General features: G+C 32.6%; 2 protein-coding genes across 2 annotated transcripts in view; both read left to right on the top strand.

Moving 5' to 3' along the window:
• The window catches only part of LOC111063319 (laminin-like protein lam-2), a 132,509-nt gene extending 119,874 nt beyond the window's left edge, over window positions 1-12,635 (top strand). Inside the window, exons 3-4 of the mRNA XM_039430083.1 lie at window positions 11,216-11,334; window positions 12,504-12,635. Of these exons, the coding sequence (XP_039286017.1) occupies window positions 11,216-11,304 (89 nt within the window). The 3' untranslated portion in view covers window positions 11,305-11,334; window positions 12,504-12,635. The remainder of the gene's footprint in view (window positions 1-11,215; window positions 11,335-12,503) is intronic.
• LOC111057931 (laminin subunit gamma-1) overlaps window positions 11,480-17,138 on the top strand; it is a gene marked incomplete in the record, with an annotated part of 302,675 nt that continues 297,016 nt past the window's right edge. The window contains 3 exon segments of the mRNA XM_039431348.1: window positions 11,480-11,490; window positions 12,504-12,687; window positions 15,694-15,824. Coding sequence (XP_039287282.1) covers window positions 11,480-11,490; window positions 12,504-12,687; window positions 15,694-15,824 — 326 coding nt within the window.

Raw genomic sequence — 17,138 nt, 5'->3', positions numbered from 1 at the left:
AGCTTCAACGATTATAGCAAGGTCCACGTTATAATGGCAGTGTTTGATTAGCAATGGTATTGCTATCATTGTCTTTCAACAATGTAGAATTATTAATCAATTAACATAATATTTCATCCTTATTATGAAAATTCATTATGAAATTATTGAAAAATATAATTTTTAGCTTAATAATAATATAATTGATTACTAACGAGAATAAACCTGTATCAGCAACCGTTTATGGGAGGCATTGACAAGACAGAGGATCGGCAACTTTGTTCTCCTATCTTTCTCCACTGCCATTATAACGTGGACCTCACTAGAGATGGGAGATTGAAGTAGAGAGTATAGAATCATAGAGGAATATAGCATGAGAAAATATCCAATTGTTTAGGTAGTTCATGTACCAAATTTCAATCCATTTTTTTGTTAACTTAAGCCGATTACCGTCGACTACTTACTTATCATTACTGCTTTTTTGAGTGAGAGTGTAAGAACGACACAGTATGAGAGACTACCAGCTTCACATAGCTTCACGAAAGAGAACTGCAAGGACTATCGGCTTGAGTTAACAGTGAAATTTGGAACATAATTTTCCATGTTCCAAATTTCAAGCCGATTTCTGTTAACTCAAGCCGATTACTGTCGACTACTGTCTATTATTGTGTTTTGTAGGAGTTAGAGCGTAAGAACGGTACAGTATGAGAGACTAACAGCGACACATAGCATCACAAAAAACAACTACTAGGACTATCGGCTTCAGTTAACAGTGAAATTTGGAACAAAAACGCACAGTATAACCACAGTCAACAGTATAACCACAAAATGATACAGTATCAACACAATATGATACAGTGTCGTCTCAGTTTGCTACACAACACCATAGTTTGATATAAAACTTCCAAACTTTGAATTAATTCTACAAATAATGGGATATATTTTCATGCTATCTTCTATCTATATGACGAGAATGAGTTGTCCTACCATGAGATATCTTCATATGTTTTTTTTTCTCAACAGTATCAACACGAAATGATATAGTATCAACACAATATGATACAGTGTCATCTCAACTTGATAACAACACCATAGTTTGATATAAAATTTCCAAACTCCATAATCCTACAAACCATGGGATATATTTCTATGTTATCTTTCATCTATATGATGAGACAGATTTGTCATAATTCTTTCTTACCTCTTCACTAACCGTGTGAAGAGTGAAATTTGGAACATGAACGCACTGTAACATGGGATATCATCTTTTCATGCTATGTTTTCTATATGGTTAATATTTACTATTAGAGTAGTATAGTAGCAGTAGCTGCTCTACAGAAGTTGGCTACTATCACGATAAAAACATTGGGAAATTGAAAATTACGGAATTTAAAGATACAAAATATTCAATAAAGTATATGAAACAATGATAAAAACATCGGCAAATTCGAAAATACAGAATTTTAAGATGAAAAATATTTTAGATAGAATCTGAAACAATGATAAAAACATTGGGAAATTCGAAAATACAGAATTTTGAGATACCAAATATTCTAGATAGAATCTGAAACAATGATAAAAAGATCGGCAAATTCGAAAATACAGAATTTTAAGATACAAAATATTCTAGATAGAATCTGAAACAATGATAAAAACATTGGGAAATTCGAAAATACAGAATTTTGAGATAACTTACAAAATATTCTAGATAGAATCTGAAACAATGTGTTCCCGCTTGATATGCGCGAAATTCATTTACAACTTGGCACTTGAGACGGTGTTAACTGGTGGCCCAAAAGCTAAACCGAAACAAGACGAAAAAAACATACTACAAGATTCAAATCAAGCCGGTTTACGGGATCTTTTCTTTCATCTCATCCTTACATCTTTTCCTCCTCTTGCTCCTCCTTCCTCATCCACCACCTTCTCCTCCTCACTCCTTCTTCTTTCTTCGTCTTCCTCGTATTTCTATCCTTCTTTCCCCTATCTTCTTCATCATTCCATCCTTCTCCTCAGCTTCGCTGAGGTCGGAAACCGTTTTGATGATAATTTTAATTCGGCTTCATTTCACGGTTCGTTACGTTTGTCGATCACTTATCGGTTATCGATCTATTCACTAAATTCGATAATTTTATACGCCTTGTTCGCTTTTTTGAGAGCTGATAGAAATTTTCGATTTTCCACTTGTTGCCGCGCTTGGAGTCCACGTTATAACGGCAGTGTTTGATTAGCATTGGTGTTGCTATCCTTGTCTATCATTCGACAAAGCAGATAGCGTTATCCTTTTCTAGCTCTCCAACGTTGCTAGATCGTTTTTTAACATGTGGAAACTTGGTTAATTGAGAAAATTTTTCATTTGATCATTGAAAAATACATTTATTGTCGAATAAAATATAATCTATTGTTTATTTTCAACAAGAATGGACAGTTGAGAATTTTAAGTTTATGTCACTTCCATAAAAATTATAAACTAGTTCTAGTTGCTACACCACAATCAATCTCTTGTCAACTGAATATCAATCACAACTTAACTCTCTCTTCACTCTATTCTTCCTCTATAAATCTTATACGAGAAACATAGTATCCAACTCGTTTATCAATCTAAATATGTTCATTTTTTTATTCATCCAAACAACTATCAGGCTTCAAAAAACGTAATCTTATCCAAAATCTGAAAGTTACACAATCGATTTTTCAAACTTAACATGGGCGATGAAAAATATCGGTGTAGTCAACAATTATTTCCAAAAAAGTTGATGATAATCCACCGATAATCACTATAATGTGAACAGTATAAGTGGAAGCGAAAATTAGAACTATTAACTTTGTTGGCTTGGGTAGATTAGATTTGTTACTTTGATGAGAGGGCGGTTACTCATTTTTCTCTCTATTTTGTTACCCTCTTTCTCATTTTATTTTTCCACCTTCATCATTCTCTTCTATCATTCCACTACACAGTATCTACATCACGTTACTTCTTCTCTCATATACAAATGTATCCACTTCTCCGTCTTTGTTCATGTTCATCACTCTACTTTGTCCTCCTCTCCCTTCTTCTTCTCTTCTTCTTCTTCTTCTTCTTCTTCTTCTTCTTCTTCTTCTTCTTCTTCTTCTTCTTCTCCTTCTTCTCCATCATCTTCATCTACTTCGTCTTCTTCTTCTTGTATCATATTTTCTCATCCCAAAATACTTTTCTCCTCATATTTATGATCGTCCAATAATTATCTATATCCAGGACCATGATAAAAATAATGTAAACATTATATTTCAATCAATCTCAAAACAGGAGTCTGTGAATTTTAATCTTTGAATTACTGACCGAGCGAAGTGAGGTCTAAGATTCAATTCGACGGTTTGGCATTTCTCTTAATGTTCATATGTTGCGCATTTACGGCGAAACGCGGCAATAGATTTTCATGAAATTTGACAGGTATGTTCCTTTTTGAATTGCGCGTCGACGTATATACAAGGTTTTTGGAAATTTTGCATTTTAAGGATAATATAGAAGGAAAAAGGAGCCTCCTTCATACACCATCAGAGTAGAAATCTGACTATAGAATTATTCATCATAAATCAGCAGTCTAGTGGACTATAATACTACCCGTTCAAAAACATCGAACATCTTGAAAATGTATCTTTCTATTAACGTTAGTAGACAGTTGACTACAATAATACCCGTTCAAAAACATCGAACATCTTGAAAATTGTATCTTTCCATCAACGTTGTAGACAGTTTCAGCCAGACCTGATAACAGCGCTCACACTCACATTCCGGGACGACACGTCACGGTACGATAGGACAGAAAGCTCTATGTTTATTTAGGATTTTTTCTAGACATTCTTAATTGATAAATTATTTATTAATTTTTTAAAAAAACATAACAACAGGTCAATGTAACTTACTGAGCGCGAGGTCCACTGTTCACAGAACTACTAGTATCGTCTACAAGTTATGAATTTCTATGCCTTGGTACCCAATATAGCACTACATTTTTTGATTTCTGAGTTAGACAATCATTTCACTTCTATTAAAGGGCATGACTCCACCTTTTTCAACGAAGCATTCTACCTTCTCAATAGCTCTTCACAAATGAGATTTCATATCATTCTGAAACAGCTACTGAATTCTCAATTGATCTGTTGTCTCAGTCATTCTCATTAACTTCCCTCATTTCTCTTTCACAAACTATTATCTCTCTCTCTCTCTCTCTCTTTGATTGAAGTACTCTCTTTGAAGACACCAATCTTTCAATCAAGATTCGTTACACCTCTTCTTATTCATCTTCTTCTTCTTCATCACCTTCTTCTTCATCTTTTTCTCCTTCTTCTTCTTCATCACCTTCTTCTTCATCACCTTCTTCTTCATCTTTTTCTCCTTCTTCTTCTTCTTCATCACCTTCTTCTTCATCACCTTCTTCTTCATCTTTTTCTGCTTCTTCTTCTTCTTCATTATCCACTCCTTCTTCTTCACCTTGAGAAACTCCACCTTCTTTTTCTTCTTCTCATTCTTTTTCATCAAATAATTATCCTTTTTCTCTTACTTCTTCTTATTTTTCATCTTCTTCTTCCCTCCCCTTCTCCTGCTCATTCTTCCTCCTCATTCCCTTTCATGTCATTCATCTTGATGTTTTTATTCTCGTCTTCATCATTTTCTGTTTTTCAACACCTTCTTCTTCCTTATCACCTTCTTCTTCATCTTTTTCTCCTTCTTCTTCTTCATCACCTTCTTCTTCATCTTTTTCTCCTTCTTCTTCTTCATCACCTTCTTCTTCTTCCCCTTCTCCTCCTCCTTATTCTCTTCCTTTCCTTTCATGTCATTCATCTTGTGTTTTTCTTCTCGTCTTCATCATTATTTTTTCTTCATCATCACCTCCTTTCTCTTATTATTCTTCTTCTTTTCATCCTCCTCCTCCTCTTCCTCCATCTCCCCCTTCTCCTTTCTCACCATCACTCCTTTCCTGTCATCTATTTTTCCTCCTTGTTCTTGTTCCCCATTCCTCTTCGAGTTCATCTCCATAGATGAATTGTCATTAGCCTCAACATCAACACCATAATCATAATCAATACATCATCGTCATAATCTTCATCAGGTAGAAAGCATGGCAATCATTGATTGAGTCCTCAGCAGGTCAATTAATGATGATGCTTCAGATGCCTCAGGGTTCAGAGCAATTATTTGGATTATGGTATGATGAAATATTAAATAAAAATTCAAACAATATGATATTTTGTTTGAATGCCGGTTGGTGGAAATTAGACCTACTACTATTGTACGGTAATAAACTAATAACTTGATTTAGAATTTATTACTGATGAAATTTTAATTCTTGTTCATCAAATTTTCAAGACAGACTCGAACTGAAAATGCCAAACACAAAGACTCTTTTGAACGTTCACTGCTTCTTATTGAATTGGATTCTATAGAATATGGTTGGTTCACTTTAGCTTTCTTGTTTATTTGGTCATTGAATATCCTATATACACATCTTTGACCGAGCGAAGTGAGTTCTAAGATCAAGTCGATTTCTCTTTATGTTTAAATGTTTATATGTTGCGCATTTACGGCGAAATGCGGTAATAGATTTTCATGAAATTGACAGGTATGTTCCTTTTAAATTCGACGTATATACAAGGTTTTTGAAAATTTTGCATTTCAAGGATAATATAAAAGAAAAAAGGAGCCTCCTTCATACGCCAATATTAGAGTAAAAATCAGACTATAAAATTATTCATCATAATTATCTGTCGAGTGATTATAAATTGCATGCCATGACGCATGCAATGCATATCTCAATGTAACTTGGTAAAAATCAGCTACTGTGTAGACTATTAATTGCATGCCTCATTGAATGCGATTTTTTATGCACTATTAAATCAACAATTGGTTGCGTGCATAATGCATGCAATTTTATAACTAAAATAACATAGTATTGCTCTCGAACTTCTCTGCTTGAACTCGGGCTGTCCTGTTGCCAGTAGTCTTGAAGGAAATTAGCTTTTGATGTTAGCATTTTTGATTCACCAACCCAGCAGCCATTAGCCATTTCCACACCGACATCTCGCCGACACGACATTCAGACAGGATTTACTCTGATGGACAGTATAAGAGAAGGCTGCGGTTTATAACTGCGCGAGGTCTACTGTTCACAGAACTACTAGTATCACAGATACAAGATATTTGCCTTTGATCTTATAGGAGGAATTAATCGAGAGAATGTTATATACTTATCAATCATGCAAGAATACAAATCATAGCGATGTGGCGTTATTCAGGATTTATTTGCGGAAATGTTTGATTTACTCCGCGTGTAGTGTAACATTTTATGAGCAGCTATGAGATTGGGTCACTTGATAAAAATAGAACTCAATTCATTCTCCAGTTTCTCCGTGAATTTATTATGTGACCTAATGTTGGTGACTGGATTTAAACATTATTTATTCCTTGGAATACTCGAGAGGAATGTGGAATCTTGAATGAAATTTGTGATGATCCGAGAACGAAAATATTTTTGGCACATGTTTAATAACGTTGTAATGGAATACACAACTTTTGGCAATTTGTTACATAATTGATCCTTGCAATAACCAAATGAAAGTCATCATTTCCACTGACTCTTTCTTCTTCTTCTTCTTCTTCTTCTTCTTCTTCTTCTTCTTCTTCTTCTTCTTCTCCTCATTCTTCTTGTTCGTGTCCCAGTTCTTGTTGTTCTTTTTCTTGTCATTCTTCTTGTTCCAATCATTCTTCTTTCACTCATTCTCACCTTGTTGCTCTTGTTATTATTTTTTTCTTATTCTCGTTCCTTTCTTTTTCTTCTTATTCTTATCATTCTTCTCCTTCTATACAATTACAATACTATAGTGAGGTTCACGTTATAATGACAGTGGATAAGATAGAAGAATAGCGATGCCGATTCTCTGCATTAATTAATCATATTTCTACACTGTCAAAAACAAATTGGCACGCGTTGTGGACCTAGAAAAGGTAGTACCACCGGCTTTGTCGAATGATAGACAAGGACAGTACAACCAGAGTGATCAAATACTGTCATTATAACGTGGACCACTCTATAATAATTGCACTAATAAGTCAACTATATTCCATCAATAATTTTCCCCTCCTTGTCCGAAAAGAACTCACTAGCTTCACGTTCTCTCAATGGGTTTTTCAATCAATTTTTTTCATCTCTCTTCTCTCTTTTTTTTCGTCTAGATTTTCGTGGAACGGACACACTAGTGAATAATACCATAGAAAAACAATAGCATAAGTAGATATCCCATGGTATAGGGTGTTTATGTCGTTACTTTCTCTGTTATCTAAGCCGATAGTCCACGTATTTCTTCCCAAAAAGCTGTGTGACGCGGGTAGAATCTCATATTGTGCCATTCATACACTCTCACTCGGCCAAACATTAAAACCTACAATAATCGACAGTAATAGGCTTGAGATAGCAGTAAAGTTGCGACATAAACGCCCTATACCATGGGATATCTACTTACGCTATTGTTTCTCTATGATAACACTATAGCTACTAGAGTGTATTTCCTCCAATTTCTTGTTGTTTTTTTCACCTAATTGAATTCGGTTTTTCTTTCAAGATGTGCTTGCAACGGGCACGCGAGCGAGTGTGATGATAGCGGGGACGGCAGCGGGTCGCTGGTCTGTCGCTGCGACCACTTCACCACTGGCCAAGACTGCCAACAATGCCTCCCTTTCTACAACGACGCGCCTGGGGGACGGGCTAACGATAACAACGCCCCACGAGTGCAACGTGAGTCACTTAAATACTATATTACTCTTAAATATTATAAGTTTTGAAACATTGGAATCAAGGTTCTATCATAGATGAAGGATAAGTAATATATTCTATATATTATTCTTGTCTCTGGTTCTATCATTTATTAATAAGAATTGATAATTCATTGTTCAACTCCAGTATTCGATTTCAATCACTAGACTATCAAAAAGTCAGGGGAAAACTTGTTAATGGGTTTAATATGTTATCATGGTGATCATTAAGCCAACCTTCAAAAATTCACAATTTTCAAATCATTATTCCTGGACCGCCAATCTCTTGACAAAGCAGTGTGTGATTTCATAAACCCAACCCTTGACAATATCAAAATCTCATCAGAATTTTTGGAGAGAAATAGTACAGACTCAGCCTCGTTTTTCCTCCAATGTCATAACTAAATTATGATTATAGTGTTTTGTACAATGAATGAATGAATAAATATAATGTTCACCCACATGCAAGCTTCTTCTCAATGTGAACATTATCTATATATATAAAGCGAAATGGCACTCACTCACTGACTGACTGACTGACTCACTCACTCACTCACTCACTCCTCGCATAACTAAAAATCTACCGGACCAAAAACGCTCAAATTTGGTAGGTATGTTCAGTTGGCCCTTTGAAGCGCACTAAGAAATCTTTTGGCAATATTTTAACTATAGGGTTGTTTTAAGAGTTTAAAGTTCGCCTCTTAGCATGTATATTCTTCTTCTTCTCCCAATCTCTTGATTATAATTGAATTCCATATCATATGTTACTATAGAACTATTTAGCGGGAGAGAGGATAACACGCTGTAGAGAGTGAGAAGGAAAAGAAAAATAAGGAGAAGAAGAAGAGGAGTAGAAGGAAGGGGGAGAAGGATGGGTGAGAAGGAAGGAAAGAGATAGGGAAAAAGGAGAGACTGATAGAGTTTTTGTAGTGGTATATGATATGCCATAATACATCATATGAAGATGAGAAGAGAAGAAGAAGAAGGAGAAGAAGAAGAAGAAGAAGAGAAGAAGGAAGAAGTGAAGAAGAAGAAGAAGAAGAAGAAGAAGAAGTGAAGAAGAAGAAGAAGAAGAAGATTGGAACTTGAAAAAGGAGGAAAAGAGAATGAGGATTGAGAAATAAAAAGTAGAAGAATTTGGAAGAAGATGAAAAAAACTTACCGTATTCAAAAAGCACATTGAATGTCTCTCAGTTTTCTTCACTGATACTAAGTTTGAAAAAACTTTGGATGCACTAATAATGGGACAAAAATATGAACAGAATATGCTTTGAATATTGTCGACTGTATATAATTGATTCTCAGTAATATATTCACTTATGTCTTCATTCTTATGCGATTTGGTGAGAAATATTTCATTTCAGAATAATATTAGAATTGTATAAGTACAAGCTGACATTTATTTAAAAAAATCAATTTTAAAATTCATCAAAAATATCATTTCAATTCTAAAATAATTCCAATTGTATATATAGTTAATTGTTCATTATTCACTTTCTTGGTAAGGGCTACTTGAGTCTACTACAAATAACTATTGGTTATTAGTTTGAAGATAACTGGGTGATGGTTCTAATGTGAATTGATTCACTCAATCTTCGCTTCAATATTACAAGTTCTTCATGAAACTATTGCCCATTAAAAAAATTATACAATAATTTATAAAAGGTTTTTGTCGAATTGAGGTTTTTCTTTTTCAATCTTTCCTTGTATTCAATGCTCTATTCTGAAGTCTCTTGATAAGTTATCTTCCAACCTGCTCTAGGACATAGATTATGTTGTTGTTCTATTTAACTGGTAATACAAAGTACAGTACTTACAACAGAATATCCAAACTAGTCTCAACGATATTACTGTATTTACAAATACATAATACATACTACATACTATGTAGATCCTTTCATCACAACATAACAGTACTCTATCACTTACAACTGAATACTGTATTGATACATTATTTATGAACGGAATACACTTCACACATCACTGCATAAGATTAATATACTTCATTCCTTTTTATCAATAGAAAATAAGTACAAACAGGCCCAAGGCATGTATGCGGGTTAGCATACTAAACAAACGTGCCAAGAAGGCCTACTTTGTACAATATAATAAACATAAATAGATATATATTTCACGTGTCAGATCTTGTTTACTCACGGAAATGTTGATGGATATAGATATATTTATACCCAGAGTTTCCTTTCCAGCATAAGATGCCAAAACGGTGATATGTATTTGGATCTTAAGTGTATCTTCCTCGTGCCAAGATGTTACCTATTTTATAAGGGACAAGTTTATTTATATCTATTTATTCAATCTCCTCCATGGGTGAAATGTATTGTGGAATATGAATGTATATCTATGTTGTAGATAGTAGCACGTCTCAACACTTTGGCTAAATGTTGTTATGATAGCTGGCGGGCGTTTTGACGCTTTTAAAATGCCGAAGAATTTTATTTTAGCGGGAGAGAGGATAACACGCTGTAGAGAGTGAGAAGGAAAACGAAAAATAAGGAGAAGAAAGAAGAGGAGTAGAAGGAAGGGGGAGAAGGATGGGTGAGAAGGAAGGAAAAGAGATAGGGAAAAAAGGAGAGACTGATAGAGTTTTTGTAGTGGTATATGATATGCCATAATACATCATATGAAGATGAGAAGGAGAAGAAGAAGAAGGAGAAGAAGAAGAAGGAGAAGAAGAAGAGAAGAAGGAAGAAGTGAAGAAGAAGAAGAAGAAGAAGAGAAGAAGGAAGAAGTGAAGAAGAAGAAGAAGAAGAAGATTGGAACTTGAAAAAAGGAGGAAAAGAGAATGAGGATTGAGAAATAAAAAGTAGAAGAAATTTGGAAGAAGATGAAAAAAACTTACCGTATTCAAAAAGCACATTGAATGTCTCTCAGTTTTCTTCACTGATACTAAGTTTGAAAAAACTTTGGATGCACTAATAATGGGACAAAAATATGAACAGAATATGCTTTGAATATTGTCGACTGTATATAATTGATTCTCAGTAATATATTCACTTATGTCTTCATTCTTATGCGATTTGGTGAGAAATATTTCATTTCAGAATAATATTAGAATTGTATAAGTACAAGCTGACATTTATTTAAAAAAATCAATTTTAAAATTCATCAAAAATATCATTTCAATTCTAAAATAATTCCAATTGTATATATAGTTAATTGTTCATTATTCACTTTCTTGGTAAGGGCTACTTGAGTCTACATGAAAATTGAAAACCAAAGTTCCATTTTTATTAAGTATATTTCATTTCACTCATGTGAGTGTTATAATGTGAGTGAATTGCCATTAAAAAATGACATCGTAAGTCGAAACATGTTGTGAGAAGTAAAATAACGTTGAAAAGGATTATTTGATTTTCAATTTCATATTAATTTTCCATGTTGTAGTTTTTTCAACATTTTTCTGATTCACTTCATCTGCTTCCTTTCTAGGAAAGTCATTCGATATCACGTTTGTCCGAGTGCAGTTCTACACCCAGAGACCGGAGAGCTTTGTCATCTACAAGCGTCAAAAAACCTGATGGCCCATGGACACCCTACCAATTTTACAGGTAACCACTAATATTCTAGATTATCGTTCAAATATTGTTATAATAATATAATAGTACATTCCAATATTTATTGGATGGCTTCTGGAATTTTTAGATGGCTTTATTCAATTCAAGAACTTAGTTTGAATTTATTCATTTTATTCAAATGACACTGATGTAATAACATTGGTGAATAAACTAATAAGGTAGTCCTTGTGTTATTTTTCTTTTGAACTTAGGTGATGACATAGTTCAAGATAAGGTTGGTCTTCCACGACGTGCACAATCTCTATACAATTTAAGTCCAAAATAAGCAGCATTTAAACTATACATTTTCATTTTAGATGGCTTGAATCAATGAATGAATCAGAAATATTCCAATTAATTGATTGATTCTTCCTATCAATTCATACAATAATACATCATCAAAATGATAGGGCGAGAAAAAATAAGGTAACCTTGTGCTATTCCTCTCCCAAATGTAGATAAGGTTACGCAAAGTCCGAAACAGGATAAGTCTTGTAGTTGTTCACTTTACAAAATTTTCAGTTCTTAATTATTTCCACAAAGTAGATTTTTATATTTAGATGCTTCAATAGGTACCAAACATAGAAGAAATATTTCACATTATTACCACTAAAATATGAAATATTCCACTTGAAAACAATATAATCCTATTATATTAAGCGAGCGATTTCTGTATATATTTTTATATCTGGTTATCTGGTTATTTATGTTCAACGGATCTAGAAAACGGCTTTAACGACTTTCACGAAATTTGGAACATAGTAGGTTTATGATATAAAAATTCGATTGCACTAGGTTTCATCCTTGGGAAAACTCGCTGAACGACATTCAAAGGATAATTCATCCTTGGCTGAAACAGCTGAGACTTTCGTCGTCTGTGGATAGCCTGAGCGAGTGATTAAGTGGAAAATCAAAATATCGCATCCCCGAAATTCATAAGCTGACGTATAGCCAGCTGTAAAATATAAACACGATCATTCTAGAGAATTGTGTTCTGTTTATCAATAAATAAAAATAACGAGCAAAGCTCGGTGATCCGATATTATTGAGTTATTCAAGAAAATTTAAAGTCATGGAAGGAACATAAACTTCCAAACACTTCATTTATTTGGAACAGTTTAAATATTTGAGAATTTATTTCTTAAAATAATTTAATTTTCCAGTGCGACCTGTCGAGACACGTACGGCCTCCCTGACACAACATCGGCCAGAAGGGAGGAAGAGACCAGAGCCCTGTGTACATCTGAATACTCCGACATTTCTCCCCTCACGGGAGGCAACGTCATGTTTTCAACCCTTGAAGGACGCCCATCCGCTCGCTACTTTGATACTAGTGATGCTTTGCATGTAAGTAATTACACGGTATTACTAAAGTACATTATAGTATTATAAATATAAGTACTATTAAACGATAATTGATAATTTAAAATGAGAATGAACATTTAATATTGCATTTTGAATAAAAAAGACTGAGAAATTGTCAAAAAAACCACTGATTCATTGATAATTAGAAAGACCGGTTTCGGTTATTACACCATTGTCAATCTCTGATAAACTCTGAAAACTCATTGTTTATCAGAGATTGACAATGGTGTAATAACCGAAACCGGTCTTTCTAATTATCAATAAATCTGTGTTTTTTGACAATTTCTAAGTCTTTTTCATTCAATATGAATAATTACCACAATATCAACTTCTCAACTACACAAAAAGTAATATTGCATTAATAAACCTGTATCAGCTACCGTCTATCGAAGACAATGACAAGACAGAGGATCAGCAACGTTGTTCTCCTATCTTTCTCCACTGTCATTATAACGTGGATCTCACTATAGGATGATTTCCTTTCATTATCACTATTTCTGAAACGTAAAGCTCTGTAATAATTAATCCATGAATTGAATGAATTTATTGCCAAATAAAAGAAATATTTCTACAAATAAAAGTAATCATTGAAATACAATAGTTCTTGGCGTGACTGGAAAAAGAAGCCATGAGCTCCAGCCACGAGTTAAGAAATAAGAAATACATGTTTTAATCTTATTACAGCATTACAAATGATACAATTTTTTCGAGGTGAAATGAAAAGATATTACACACATTATAAAGACACATAATTGATTCCCTATCTTTTCATTTCACCTTAATATGGAGTAATTCGAAAACATCTCTGTGCCAAGTGGTCATTATACAATTTTTTGCTGGATTAATAATCTATGGATGTTGAATTATGTCAATAATAATCCAGTACTACTTATTTTTAAAATAGAATTATAATATCATGTTTTTGAAATTAATAAAATAATAGATTGAAAATGCAAATTATAACAACTAGATTTCTGACAACTAGATTTTCTGTAGAAGATTAAGACTGTATTTATCGGCTTCATAAATTGTTTCGTTTCGTTTTGTTTCATTGAAATATGTTTAACTTTATTCTGTAAACTAGGCTATATAAACTAAGCATTGTAATCAATTTGTTTCTTTTTGTGGAAGATGTGTATTTTTGTTTAGATTGCTTAATGGCATAAGATAATACTATTTTTATGTAAGTAGCTCTATATAGTACTTGAAGCAGCTGAATCGTTTTTTTTATATATTTTCTGTTATTCATAAGACGAACCACTCCTCGACGGAGGCCTAGCCTAATGAGGAGTGCACTTGATATTTTTTATGTTTTATGCTTTGTAAAATTGTACAATGAAGTGAATAAAAGTTATTATTATTATTATTATATTAGATTCAGTGATCCACACCATCTTCAGGGTTTAAAAATAAATGTTTAATAAAATAATTTATGTTATGTTATAATTTGTATTTTTGATCTATTATCCCATTAATTGGAAAAAATGGTACTATAATATATAATTCTATTTTATAAATATTTGAAATCTATTCAACAACCCATCATTCCACCAGCTTACTAGTTCAGTAGATCGAACACAATGAAGCACTGAAAGGTTATCATCTAAAATTAATGTATGATATAGAAATTATAGTAATTATAATTTTCTTTTAATTATAACTTTCCTTCTCACACCCTGTTCGATAAACTCATTTAAATCCACCTCCATCAAACGCCAAACCTCCTCTCCATCAACACTCTGACCAAATACTCACCCTCATAACTTTAAATACTTTAGTTTCTGTTTGGTTTGAGAATGTGCAACACCAGCACGAAACGGTCGTCGCCACATCAAAGAATGTGAGTGTTCTTTCACTTTAAAGTTATATTAAAATACAATAGTTATAGAAAATATAATTAAATAGATAATGTAGAAATTATAATTTTCTTGAGTTTCATCTATAATATAATAAAGAAAAGAGTTGGTCTACACTCGGAATAGGAAATTCATGAATCACGCATCATCACGTTTGAACTACTGTACTGATTAACTTGAAATTATTTCGCATATCGATTCTTAATTTACCGATAATGGTTATGGGCCTATTTTCAATTCTTCAAGATTTCAGAATGTCAAGTTTTCAGTTTGTTATGCTTTCAATTAGACCCTAGCGGAGCACGGGTTACCTGCCAGTATAAAATAATAAGTAGCCAGTAGGTATAGCAACAATTCCAATGTACATAACATTAAATCCTATCAAATCAAATAAAAATCTTCATTGCCGAAAACATTGAACAATGTTATAACAACGTCAGTAGCTGAAAAATTACAACAGAACATAAATAATAGGCTACAAATTACACAAACAACACAAATAAACAATTACACAAATAATGTACAGGAGCTTTCATTGGAATCATGTGAATATCTCAGCAACTAAAATTGAGTTCACACACATATCAAAAACTTAACGTCACACTATCTGCTTAGTGTAAAATCTGAGTTAAAGAAATCCTCGATAAAATATAGAAACACTTTTGAATGAGTATTTTCTTTATATAGGACTTAAAATGATCCTCATCCATTTTGCTCTAGCTTCGAGTGGTAATTTATCAAATAGAAATAGAAAGAAAAATAAAAATCTATATTCAATCTTTTAATAATTATTCAAAAAATGTACTGAGATTTTTATTTTTCTTTCTATTTCTATAAAAAGTAGCCCTATACAGGAAAGAGATTTATCAAATATCTTAATACTCATTTAGCGCCAATTTTTCTGAGCCGTAGTTCTCAAGTGAGAATACAATTGGTTGTGAAATGATCATTATTGTCCAGTTTTCAAAACTATTCTATGTGCTTTAAGAATCATTGAAAAATATTTATTAAACGCTATTCTGTGTGCTTTACAAATCAATGAGAGAAACCTTTTTTAAATATTGATTTATATATTTGAAATATTTGATTCAATATTGTTATTGGAGATTTATATTTTATTTCAATTTTGCAGAGTTGGGTCTCAGCGACTGATATCAGGATAACTCTGGACAGATTGAACACATTTGGAGATGAGGTTTTCGGAGATCCCCAAGTTTTGAAATCCTACTTCTATGCCATAGCTGATGTCAGTGTTGCTGGAAGGTGAGTTATTCAATTATTAGAAAATTTATTTATTTTTGCAAATTTGTAGAATGTTATTAATTTATTTGTATTATTAAGTTATATTGCAATCTGGTAGAACTGTTAATTCTTCATCAATTCTTGTGATGCTCTTCAATCTATAGTGCATTTTTATTAATTTTTCAATGTCTGGAATCAACGTATGATCATTTCTATTCATGAAATAGAATTCTTTTTACCCTTTGAAAATAATAAAATAATAGATTAAGAATTCATTTTATTATTTTCAAAGGATACTACAATTATTATATTTCATAAATAAAAATAAGAAGCTCTGATTTCATACACATTTTAAGAAGATTATTTCTATATTCATTTCTTCCCAATACTGCATTGAAAAAAGAACATAAATTTATGTGAGTTATTGAGGTTCATTTTTAGAGAAACAAAAGCATCCTAATACAGCTTATAAAATAATGATTAGTGGATAGAGATAATATTTGTATCAGTGATAAGTTATAAAGTATAGGACTTTATATAATAAAACATTCAAAACTAGACATAGTATATAAGTAGTAATTTACTTTAATTTATTTATTACATTTATAGTCATGGCTAAATTTATAGTGATCAAAAAAGACTAGCCTACTGTGTCCAACCCAAATCTATTTTCAAAAGATTAAATGCCACATGTAAAAAAATGTTCCTACAATGAAACCTGATGAAATTAGGTGAAATTTCTATTTATCCAAAACAATAAATTTCATCTGATACCGTATAGCCTATATTGATTATTCAATTATCCTCAAGAATGGGTAGTGAAATACAGTATTAAAAGCTATTTAAAGATGAGAAGGAGCACAAAAAATGCAACTACCTACCGGTATTTATGAAGAAATTTAGAAATATTCCCCCTGAGAGTTGGTTTACATAATAAATTAATATTCCGTCACATTTATTTTTGGAGGATTTGAACGAATTTTCTTGGACATCATTTTCGTATTTCCTATGATAAAACCACTTCAAAATGATGTGATTAATCCAATTTATTTTTCGGAAATAGCTTGTGAAGTGAAAATAAGAAATAGATTTTGCAGAGGGTTATTGAATGCAGACATTGATCAACTCAATAATAAAAAAGTATTTGAGCAAAAATTAATATATTATCACAGGCGTTTAACTCAAAATCAGAATAGTCTATAAAAAATAATAACGAGGGAAGCTCGGTGCCCCGATTTTGGAATATCTGGATCTGCAGAAATTCTCTTTCTTGTGTGGACAATTTCAAAAGTGAACGCGTACGCTACCTGTTGGACGAAATAGTAACTACGAAAC

The sequence above is a fragment of the Nilaparvata lugens genome, chromosome 6, assembly GCF_014356525.2.
Source record: "Nilaparvata lugens isolate BPH chromosome 6, ASM1435652v1, whole genome shotgun sequence".
Lineage (NCBI taxonomy): Eukaryota > Metazoa > Arthropoda > Insecta > Hemiptera > Delphacidae > Nilaparvata > Nilaparvata lugens.
Note: the sequence above shows the minus strand (reverse complement) of the source record. Positions and strands in the feature narration are given on the sequence as shown.